Here is an 11,374-nt window from a genome sequence, read left to right on the forward strand (position 1 = left end):
CCAGTGGGGTCTGACTCCCGGGCTTCTGTGTCAGGAGATCTTCGGGCCCGTCCTGACCGTGTACGTCTACCCGGACGACGAGTACAAGGAGACGCTGCGGCTGGTCGACTGCACCACCAGCTACGGCCTCACGGGGGCAGTGTTCGCCCAGGATAAGTGAGTGGCCACTGCCCTTCTGCTCCTGTCCTGGTGTCCTGCCCCACCCTGTCCCGAGACCACCCTCCTGGACGAGGATCCTAGTACTAATGCCACCCCTTCCCCTCACTTCAGCCCCCACTGGCAGGCGGGCAGGCAACCCAAGCACGGGGACAGAGGCAGCCGGGCTCTCTACAGAAACGCAGATTCTGGGGTCCCATTTTGGCCACGGAAACTAGATCTCTGGGGATGGGGCCGTGGAATCCGAGCTTTGGACCAGCTCCCGTGGGTCTGATGGGGCCCCACTCCGCAAGGTCATTGCCTCCTGCTGCCGAGCAGGAAAGCTGGGCTCGGGCCAGGGGCACGCTGCTCACCCTGCCGCAGCTGCGTCTGAGCCAGGACGCCGTGGTGCTAAGCCCTCGGCTTCTCCTTCCTCCGTGGCACTAGCTGCTGCCCCCTCTGCCCCTAAGAGGGTGGAGAGGAGATTGGAACCTGGGGTCAGGGTGGGGGCCTGGGGGATCCTCCAGCTCCCAGGGGTGGGGGCCACTCCCTGAGCGCATGCAGCCTGATGCTCATCTTCCCGTTCAGCTCTTGCAGCAGCCCTGCAGGGGTGGGGGGGGGCATGCTAACCACGTTCCAGAGGAGGAGGGGGCGCAGAGGCTCTCAGACCCTGCCCGAGGGGTCTAGAGCCCCTGGGGCCGGTCCCCGTCTGCCGGGCAGCTGGCGTGGGCTGGGCAGCTGGCTGCTGGAGGTCGGATGCGGGGCTGGGGGCAGGCGAGCCGGGGCCCTTGCTAACACCGCCCTGCTGCCTAGGACTGTTGTCCAGGAGGCCACAACGGTGCTGAGGAACACGGCCGGCAACTTCTACATCAATGACAAGTCCACTGGCTCCGTGGTCGGCCAGCAGCCCTTTGGGGGGGCCCGAGCCTCTGGTGAGTGCGTCCTCCTTTCCAGGGCGGGGGCAGGTTCTGTCCGGAGACTCTCAACCCCTCACTTCAAGAGTGTTAAGAGTAATAATAGCAAACGCTGTGGGGCGGAGCTAGGGAAGGTACCGTTGTTCTTCCCATTTTACAGAGGGGTAAACTGACGCACAGGGAGGGGGAGCGACTTGCTCAAGAGCACGTGGCTGGGAAGTGGTGGAGCTGGCATTTCGGTTCAGCACCCACGCCTTTTACCACCGTGCTCCGGGGTCACTTGAGTGCAACTCCTCCTCTTTACAAATGGGGAAACTGAGGTTCAGAGAGGGGGCGGACAGTGACTTGCCCTAGATCACAGCTGCCTTGGTGCAGAGCCAGGGCCAGTGGGTCCCAGTGGAGTGCACTCTTCACAGTGCTCCCAGACACCCCTTGTGGGTGGGGCGCACGGCCCCAGGGAGCCTGGGTCCCGCCTCACCTGACCTCTGACCGAGCGCGCCGCACAGGTGAGCTCAGGAAACCCTGTCGTCGTGGACACATTCGGTTTTTGTTGAGCTGCTTATTGCCTGTGCCGGTGCCCGGGTTAGTCTGTCAGCTCTTCCCACCCCTTCCCTTCTGCGCGGAGCTGCCGTATCTCTTCAGAGAAAAACAGAACTGTCCTTTCCACAGGAACCAATGACAAGCCAGGGGGGCCCCACTATGTCCTGCGGTGGACGTCGCCCCAGGTCATCAAGGAGACCCACGAGCCTCTGGGGGATTGGCGCTACGCCTACATGCAGTGAGCCCTGCTTGGCACCTCTGCTGTCTGTCCACCTGTCTGTCCGGACGGTTGACCTCAGTGCACTGGCCCCGCTCCAGCCCCTTTGACCTGCTCCCCGTGGGACGGCCCCCTCTCCGGGGCCGAGACTGCCCCCTTGCCCTGCGCTGGGCTATATCCTGGCCTGTCCCCTCCTCAGGGGCAGGTGCGGGCTCTGATTGGAGACCATGCTGGGGAGGAACAGGGCTGCCACCCCTTATCTCACGGCTGTCCTAGAGGTTCTTTCTGGCAGGTTCTCCACCTGTTTTCTTTCTCTGCACTGTGGCCCAGTGGCTCAGGGACCTGGGGAATGGCAGTAGAGTGCCTCCCAGGGTCCCTTTGGGACAAGGAAGCAGCTCTGGGCCCCTTGGCAAACCTGAGCATCCAGAGACTCCTGGCCTTGGCCTTGGTTCCCCCAGGACTCCAGGATTAGGTGTGACCCAGGGTGGCTGCAGGGCATGGGGGCACCAGCGGGCCTGGCCCTCTTTGGTCCTGGCTCTTCCTCACCAGGGCTCAGCCCACGCCCAGCTGGGCCAGCGGGTACCTGTGCCTGACCATATGCCTTAGACACCCGTGTGCCTTTCTCCAGGGCACCTCTGTTTTCCGGAGGCCCGCATCATTCCTGGCCGTCTCCGTGTGGTGGGCTTGGGGGCAGGCTACCTGCTGAGGTGCAGGATGGGTGGTCCTTCCCATTTGGGCTGTGGTTTTGGAAGACCCTCGGTGGACCTTCGTGCCATCTCAGCTTGCCATCGGCTCTCGGCTCTACCTTCAGAGACGGCCGTGCTCCCCACCTGTGTTGGCCCAGGGTTTCTCGCAGGAGCTCGGCCCCCACTGGCTGTGGTAGAACAGGCCTGGGGAGACTGCTCCCACCTTCTCCCAGCCTCGACACCTGGCCTTGGGTTCCCGTCCAGCCTGGGCCGAGGGTGGCCCATAGAACCTTCCCTCCTTTGCAGAGGTGGCTCTGTGAGTGGACTGGTCCCTAGGCGGCCTGTTCTGCAATGCAGCTGGCTGGTGGACACACAGAAAAAACCTGCCAATTGGATTGCAGGGGGGGTTGGGGATTGATAAGGGGTGACTTGGGGACAGTTTTTAAGGGGCCCTAAGAGTGCTGGCCCTTCCTCAAGGTCAGCCAGCATGGGTCCCCTGTGGGGCTGGCCGCCGAGCACCATGGTTGTACACTGTGGCCTGCGGTCCGGTGGTCACACCGCCGGGGCGGGGCGTAGGATCTGCTTCCTTCCACGTTCCTCATCGCTGCCTGGCGTGGCCAGTCAGCTGGGGAGAGGTGCTGGAGGTGGTCCTGGTTCTACTGATTCGACACTGGGAGGTGGCGGTGGGATTCGCTCTGCTGCCACCCTAATAAATGCTTGTTATGTAATCAAATCGCTGGTCTTTCCTGTCGGGGTGTTGGGGGCTGGCCAGCTTCTCCCAAGAAACGCTGATATACGGGACATTATGTTGCTCGTGTGTCCTTCACGTCAGGAGCGCGGGGCCCCCAGCGTGATGGAAGGAAAGGCGGGCACTGATGTTTGGGAATATGGGCTGGAGGTGTGGGAACTGGAGTCAGATGGGTTCCAATCTGGGTTCAAATCCTGCCTCTGCCCTCAGAAAGTTGTGCAACCTCTCTGCACTTCTCTCTTTATCTAAGGTGGGTAATTATACACATACGCACATGCACGCAGGCTGTCCTGACGACTGAGTGAGTTAATCCGTGTAGTTGTTTAGAACAATGCCAGATACGGAATGAATGATTCAACCATGTTAACCATGTATGTACATTGTTGTGAGAGCCACTGCTACTGTGTCGTGGTGGTTAAAGTGTATGTGACAACTTAGCTGGGCCGTGGTGCCCAGGTATTTAGTTAAATATTCTGGATGTTTCTATGAAGGTGGTTTTTGGATGAGGTTGACATTTCAATCTGTGGACTCCGAGGAAAGCCCATTGTCCTCCCTTCTGTGGGTGGGCCTCATCCAATCAGTTGAAGGCCTTAATAGAACAAAGACTGACCTCCTTCAAGCCAGAAGGGATTCTGGTGATGGACAGCCTTTGGACTCAGCTGTGACTCTTCCCTCTTCCTGCTGGCCGCTCTGCAGATTTTGCACTTACCAAACCTCGAAGATTGTTCAAGCAGTTTCCTTATGGTATATCTGTATATTCTGTTGGTTCTGTTCCTCTGGAGGACTGTGTTTTCTCACAGCAGCCTGATGGAGTACACGCTGCCATGCTCCCATTTGGCAGAAGAGGAAACGAGTGCGGGGGTGTGGGGACTTGCCAAGGGTATGGCCTACCGTGGGGATGGTCTGATTCCCAAACCCATTCTCTGTCCTCCCCCCAGATGTCCATACCCGGCACTGATCTGCCTTGGAAAGACCTCAATTGGCCAAATGACGGGGGCGGGAGGGGGGATGGTGGCGAGCAACCACGGCCAGTTAGCTTGAGCCAGAATCTGTGGGTCTAAGTCCACAGGGGCCGGCTGACTTGGAGGGGAAACTGGCCTGGCCTGCCCCCAAAGGACATAAAATGAGCTCCTAGCCACGTGACACCTCCCCGTCCCAGGGTCTGTTGAGCCACGGGGTCCATTGATCGGGGCTGTTGGCGGCAGGATCTCGGAGCTGTGGGGAGGGGATGGAGACTCTGCCCTTGGCAGCAACCCCCCCCCCCGCTTCCCCAGGTGGGGATTTGTGCCAGAGGGGGCTTCTCTTAGGATGTAGGGCAGCCCCCAGAGGGCCCGGGCTGGAGTTCCCTGGCAGAAAAGGTGGCAGCTGCGTTTCTAGAGGCTGAGTAGGGCCCGTTAATGTTTGGGAGCAAATGGAGTGGCTTGTTCAAGGTCACGCTGACACAGCAGAGGTGGCTTTGTCTACGTGGTCTCATCTAGCCTGACATTGACCTTACTGGCCAACCGTTATCTGCCTTCTGTGGAAGGGCTAGTAGGGGGTCCCACGGCTCGTTCATAGGGGGGCCGGAGTTTGAACCTGGGGGCGAGTGCCCACCCCCCGTGCTCTCTGCCAGCTGCTCTGTCAGGTCTGTGATTTCCAGCCGTTCCTCTTCCACTGCACCCCCTCCCCGCCCCATGTCTTTGCCTCCTTTTAACTGGGGGGGGGGGGAGCTCCAAGCCCTTGCTTTACCTTCCTCTGCTCTGGCGCCCCTGACTCGCAAGGCTGGGGGCTCCTGTGGGCCCAGCACCCGCCCTCTTTGCATGGCCACCCCAGGAAGGGCCCGTGTCCGCAGTGGCCCGAGGATCCTCTTCATTTCCCTGTGGTGGTCGGGGGCCTGGCCACCAGTCCAGGCTCAGAGCGTGAACCATTTGACTGAGGCCGGATGTCCCTGCCACCGCTGTCCCACGGGCTGCCAGTCGGGCGTGCGCTCTAGGGAAATGAGGGGCCACCTGTGCCGGCTCCTGGCCTTCCAAGCTTACCCAGAGCTCCCGGGCTGGGGGAGGGGGGCTTGAGGAAGAGGCAGGGTGGAGACCCACCCTCTTCACAAGCTTGCGTCTTCGTTTTCATGAAGCCACCATGGGCACCGTCCCTGTGTGTGGTCTGTTGGGGGCCGGCACGGTAAACAGCAGGAACCACGTTATGTGGGCGCAGTCTGTGTGCCGGGCCTTGCACCATGTCTTTAGAGCCTCGCCGCAGCCCCTGAAGGCACATCTGCTACTCCCCTCTTACAGATGGGGAGACTAAGGCATGGGTGGGTGAAGGCACTAGTACACCAGCAGGTGGTTCCCATCTCTGCCTGCCAGGCCTTTGCTCATAAGCACAGCCGCGGCGCCTCGGAGTGCATGCAGCCCTGGCATCAGGCAGGCCTGGGCTCCAGTCCCGTCTTAGCCCCCCCATTCCCTGAGCCCTGGACCCCACTCCCACGCTCAGACTTGATTGACATTTCTCAGGGAGCTGAGGATCACATGACGTGCCCTGCAGACTGAGGTGAGAACCTGCTATTTCCCACATGCCCTCACACCTGCGTCCTGGATACCTGTGCACAGGCGTCACCGAGCACCTGTTACTGGGCCAGCTGCTCCCTCCAGCTATCGGGGGCCACACGGGCCTGTGAGGGAGGCGGTATTCTTTCAGCCCCATTTCCCAGATGAGGAAACAGGCCCAGGGAAAGAAGACCTGCTCAGTGAGGGGCAGGGACAGAACTTTTCCTGGTGGCCATAACAGCACCCCCTGGTCTCTTTGCCCTGGTCCCTTGTGGGAACCCAGTGGCTTCGGGGTGGGAGCCATCCAGCGAGTGGGTGGATGAGACACGGCTGTCACGGTGGCTCCAAACACAAGCAGCCCATCTCCACTCTCACTCGTGTGGTTGGCAGTCACCCTGGATGGTGGCACAGGTGCCGTACGACCCCCGGGTGCCCGACGCACGTCGGAATTCTGCCCGAAGGCTCTGCCATGTCCTCCCTCCAGGCCCCACGTGCTCAGGCAGTCGCCCTCAGCCGCTGGAGCCCTTGGCCCACGGGGGCCGGGGCACAGCGAGGGAGCTGAGGTCCTGTCGGGCACCCGCTCCGTGATGCGTATCCAGGCAGGCACTGGGAGCAGAGCGGGGCTCAGAGAGGGACATGCCTGGGGGGGCTCACACAGCCAGTAAGTGGCAGAGCCAGGACTGGAAACCAGGCTGGGCAGATCTGAACCTTAGAAGGGTTGTACCGAGTCCTAGACCCCAGCCTTTGATCGGGGTTAAAATCGGGAGCCCCACGCCAGGAGCAAAGCCTTCGACACTGGGGTGCGTGATGTTTGCTATCCTGCACCAAGCAGGTTCCTGACGCCTTCATCTCATTCACTCGCCCCATCGAGGATGGCTGGGGCCATTTAGCGGCGAGGAAGTGGAGAGGAGTCACAGCCTGCTGCCTGACCCCTGGCCCCTGGCTCCTGGGCTGGGCTGGGCCCTTAGAGCCGTAGGGAACAAGACCACCCCCCTTCCCCATCACGGCCCTTTCCTCTCCTGGCAGGAGCTCCCTGAGTCTTCCTCCCCTGGGTTCAATGTCCCCATTCCTTCACCTCCTCCCTGCGGGACGCGGTTTCTGCTTCTTTCTCCAGCCTGTGGCCTCCTCCAGGGGCCACGCCGTCCGCTCCACTTTTACTTAGAAACTTCTCTCAGAGGAGTGACTGGTGAGGCTGGGGTTCCTGAGAACTGGCTCTGAGGCCTCCCCAGGGACCCTCCACTGGGGTGTCTCTGAACCGGGCTGGCTGGAGCCGCCTGTCTGCCAGACCTTCCTAGGGGCGGAGGCCCTGCTGCCCCTGTCCCCCGCTGAGCCAGACCGGAGCTCGGTTTCCAGCTGCCCAACTTCGTCCTAGACGAGGCGGCACAGGCAGGAAAGAAAGAGAAGGAAAATGCCGGGGTGGGTGGGTGGGTGGGAGGGCGGGTTGGGGGGTGCAGAGCAGCAAAGGGAGCGATGGGCAAGTTGGTAGAGAGATTGGAGGGTCGGGTAGAGGAGAGGAGCTGATAGAGCACCAAGTCCCTGGGGTCAAGCCTCTCTTCGGGGCGCCCCCTGTGCTCCATCCCCCTCCAACCATGGCAGCAGGGGGAGGAGGGAGGTTTGGGGCGGCTCCTTCTAGGCCAAAACAAATGTGGCCAGTTTCTTTCCGTGAGCACAGGGGGAAGCAGATGCAAGGCAAATGGGCAGCTTTTCCTGACCCCCATGTCCTTGTCCCCTCTCCCCCGCGTACTTTGCATAAGCCTGTCATGGTTCTCTGCCACCTTGGCTGCCGATGGCCACACAGGTGTGGACACGGGGACTCAGGCCTGGACTGGGCCATGAGGGTGACCGTTGTGCCGGGTCCTGGCCACCTTGGAGCACATGCTGTGCGTGCAGCCTTGAACGAGAGTCACAGCGCTGCGGGTTTCCTGGGCGCCTGTCCTCAGAGCTGCCAACCCCCCAGCCTCACCCACCTGCCCCTCTGTGTGTGTCCGTGTCCAGGCTTTCGTCGGAATCTCAAAGGGATCCTCGCCCCTGAAATGTTAAGAAGCACTGGTAGGGAGACTGCAGCCCAGAGAGCAGTGGTAACTGGCTACAAGGGTAGTTAGGGCAGAGCGGGCCCGGAAGCCAAGACTCCTGACGCTCTGTCCTGTGCTCCTTCTTCAGATTTTGGTCTTCAGAGAGATCATCCCTGTCAAGGGGGCCCCTTATTCCTTTCTCATGGGAGCCCCTCAGGTGCCACCACTCCCTGCAGCCCCCATTAGGGTTTCAGATTTCTCCAAGCCACATACTTGCTGTGTGGCTTTGGGTAAGTTGCTGTCCCTCTCTGGACCTCATCCTTCTTATCTGCCAAGTGGAGACATAACAGCACATCTGGAAGGATGAAGGAGATGGAGAGGGCTCCACTCAGTGCCTGGCACGTTGTGACCCCACAGAAGACATCAGCAATGGAAGTGACCATGTGCACTGCCACCATCGTCCCCCCAGGCTGCGTGGCACAGACCCTGCCTCCCCCACGGAGGCCATAGTCCTGTGTGTCCCTGCTGTGTCCCTTGGACCCCACCTGGCCCTGCCACATGGCAGGCTCGCCCGTGCCCACTGGGTGAATGGCTTTCTTGGCCATCCCCGTCTTCCACGCCCCCCACCCCCCGCAACCTGGTGTCGGACCCTCACCCAGGGGCTCCAGTTCATTTAGATGCTTTCTTTCTCTACCATCTGCTTACCGCCCTCCCCCCAAGCTTGGCTGATTTTTCTGGGAGTCTCTAGAACGTCCCAGAGCCTCTCAGCAAGCGGCATCTTCCTTCCCCCTCTTCAGAACTGCCGTGTGCAGTCACCGTGCCCTGGAACTGATGGGTCCTTCTCCAGCACCTTGGCCTCCAGGCAGACCTGCAGTGGGGGAGGGCAGCACCCCCCCCCCTTGGTGGGCATCATGGTGACAGCTGCTATGGGAAGACCACACTAAAGTCAGGTAGCTTGGGAAGTCTGGGTCTAAGTCCTATTCACTGTGTGACTCTTGGCAAGATGTTTAAACTTTCAGCCTCAGTTTCCTTGTTTTTTTTTTTTTAAGATTTTATTTATTTGAGAGAGAGAGAGCATGAGCAGGGGGAAGGACAGAGGGAGAGAGAGAGAAGCCAACTCCCCGTTGAGCAGGAAGCCCAGCTCAGGGCTCGATCTCAGGACCCTGGGATGATAACCTGAGCCCAAGGCAGATGCTTAACCCACTGAGCCACCCAGGCGCCTCTCAGTTTCCTTGTTTTTAAAATGGGAGTAAAAATGGCTACTTTGCAGAGTATTTGAGAGAATTAAACAATATAATGCATATAAAGTGCTTGACACAATGCCTGGCCTATACCAGGCCCTGGAAACGTGCTCTTTTGTTATCCTCCCAACGGCCCACGTGTCTGGTATGGCAGGTGACTGGTCTCAGAGGCTCCAGCAGGCCATCCTGGGAACAGCCTCCAGGGACCCCATGCCCAGGAGGCCAGTGTGGGTGTGGTTTGGGGCACGTGATGCAGGAGAGAGCAGGCTGCAAAGGCAGGGTCGGAGACGATGGAGGAGCTGGAGCCAGGCTGGTGAGGCCTCAAATGCCAAGGCCAGGAACCCAGCCATGGTCTTGCAGGCCATGGGGAGCCCCACGAGGTGGTAGAGCGAGGGATAGAGCTATGCTCCAAACGGTCAGCGTGAGGCTGACGGAGAGGTCTAGAAAGGAGGCGAGGAGGGTCTGAACTTGGGTGTAGCAAGAGGGGGACAAAGGGTCTGGAGACAACCCCAGGTACAGAGGGTGAAGTCGGGCTGGGGCTTTGGACTTGCTGATGAGGTGGGGGTGGATAAGGGCAATCCAAAGAGGGCCTCCCCTTATATGGATGAGGAAACTGAGGCCCGTGGAGTTGAAGCCAGGTCCAGAACCCACCCTTCCAGACAGCCAGGCACGGCTCTTCATTTTGTTTTATGGGTTGGGTCTCCCCTCCCAGGCACTGGTTGACATGGGCCCAGAGAGGGGCGGGGACAGACTCAAGATCACACAGCAAATTCTGCGTGTTTCCACAGCACCAGAAGGCTTTCCCTGTCATTCTAATCGTCTGTGGGACGACTCCGTCCCAGGAGGGGTCCAGGTGAGGGAGGGGTGCTCCCTCTGGAGCTGCTAAAGACATGCAACACCTTTCAGGGTAGCTTCTCGAAGCTTTGGGCTCTTTCTGCAAGGGGTAGCGTCCCTGGTGCCAGCCCCCCGCTCGCGGAAATTCGTTTCCTTACAGGAAGGGACAGTGTTGCACTTCAGCCAATTTACCTTTCTCTGGGGGCTGCTCTGAACCCCCCGGTTCCCATGTGCCGTCTTATGTAATACCCACACCCATCCCATCAGGCTGGAATTATGGTCCCCATTTCAGAAGGGGAGAGAGTGGAGGCTCAGAGAGCTTAGTACCTGCCTGTGAGCACACAGCAAACAGCTGCTGTTCACTCCAGGTTGGCCAGAGTCATGTTGCCTCAAACGCTAGGACACAGTCATCGGCGGGAACCAGTCAACCACACCAGGCTGTGAGCCGTGCCCCGTGACGACGCAGACGGGAAGGTCAGCTCAGAGCCGGGGTGGGTCCTGTGCACTCGGGCCAGGGACGGTCTCCCGGAGGAGGCAGGGCTCCGACCAGCCCTTGAAGGAGAACACGGGCTTGGCTGGAGTGGGACAGGGCGAGACCGTGGGGTTTGGGGTCAGTTTTTTGTGCCTTGAAGCCTCCTTTCCTCGTAGCGCTGGACCCCGGGGGGCCCCGATGGGACCTGTCTGCTTTGAGACCTCCACAACAGGTGTCCCAAGGCCCCTGCTAGGCCACGCATCCTTTGGGCGGGCAAGGACCAACACGACATTACGTGGGCAGGGTCTCTGATTCAAACAGGTGCCTGGTTTGCTGGAACCATCCCCCTCCATCCCACTCCTTGGGTGTAGTCACCTTTGAGTTTGGAAATTTTCAGCTTTCCTTTTTGACGGTGCCCCCGCCCCTGGTGCTGGGTGCAGAGGGGGCTCGCTCAGCAGAGCTGACTGATGGATTGTTGGGCTGACAGAGGGCAGCTGCCTCCCACCTCCCTCCCATTCTCTTTGCTGCTGCTCTGCTATTTTTTTCTCAAAGGAAATAACTTCATGATGTAATATATCATGGAGATTAAGAGCCAGGCCCTAGAATCTGACTGTGGGATTTGAATCCCAGCTTTGCTGGCTGTGCAACCCTGGGCGGGTTTCTTAACTTCTCTGTGCCTCAGTTCCCTCATCTGTGAAATGGGGCTGGTAACAGTCCTGGTTATCGCGAGCATTAAACGAGATGGTGAATGGCAAGCACGCAGCATGGTGCCTGGTTCTTATTGACAACGGCTGCTACTTCTGGAACACCTGCTGTGGGTCACATGCCATGAATTACTATATGCCAGGCTCCACTTGATCTGGCTCTAAAGCTCGGGCTCCATTTGCCAGCCTACTCTGTCTCCTGGGTGAGTATCTGTGTCCTTGACTCCCAAGTGTCAGAAACATTAGGGGCATGAGACCTGTCCTCAACTCAGTGGCAGAAGGCTAGGGAGTGTCCAAGTTAGCAGGACATGCTTTCTCTACTTCCAGGTGGGGGTCTTCCAGACCACCC

At 59.7% G+C, this 11,374-nt stretch overlaps 1 protein-coding gene across 1 annotated transcript in view; it reads left to right on the plus strand.

Moving 5' to 3' along the window:
* Positions 1–3,225, plus strand: part of ALDH4A1 (aldehyde dehydrogenase 4 family member A1) — a 28,106-nt gene extending 24,881 nt beyond the window's left edge. Inside the window, exons 13-15 of the mRNA XM_045782196.2 lie at positions 35–156; positions 949–1,067; positions 1,719–3,225. Coding sequence (XP_045638152.2) covers positions 35–156; positions 949–1,067; positions 1,719–1,831 — 354 coding nt within the window. The 3' untranslated portion in view covers positions 1,832–3,225. The remainder of the gene's footprint in view (positions 1–34; positions 157–948; positions 1,068–1,718) is intronic.
* The last annotated feature ends 8,149 nt before the right edge of the window (positions 3,226–11,374 follow it).

The sequence above is a fragment of the Ursus americanus genome, chromosome 33 (genome assembly GCF_024610735.1).
Source record: "Ursus americanus isolate L20-20 chromosome 33, mUrsAme1.1.p, whole genome shotgun sequence".
In the NCBI taxonomy this organism is placed as follows: domain Eukaryota; kingdom Metazoa; phylum Chordata; class Mammalia; order Carnivora; family Ursidae; genus Ursus; species Ursus americanus.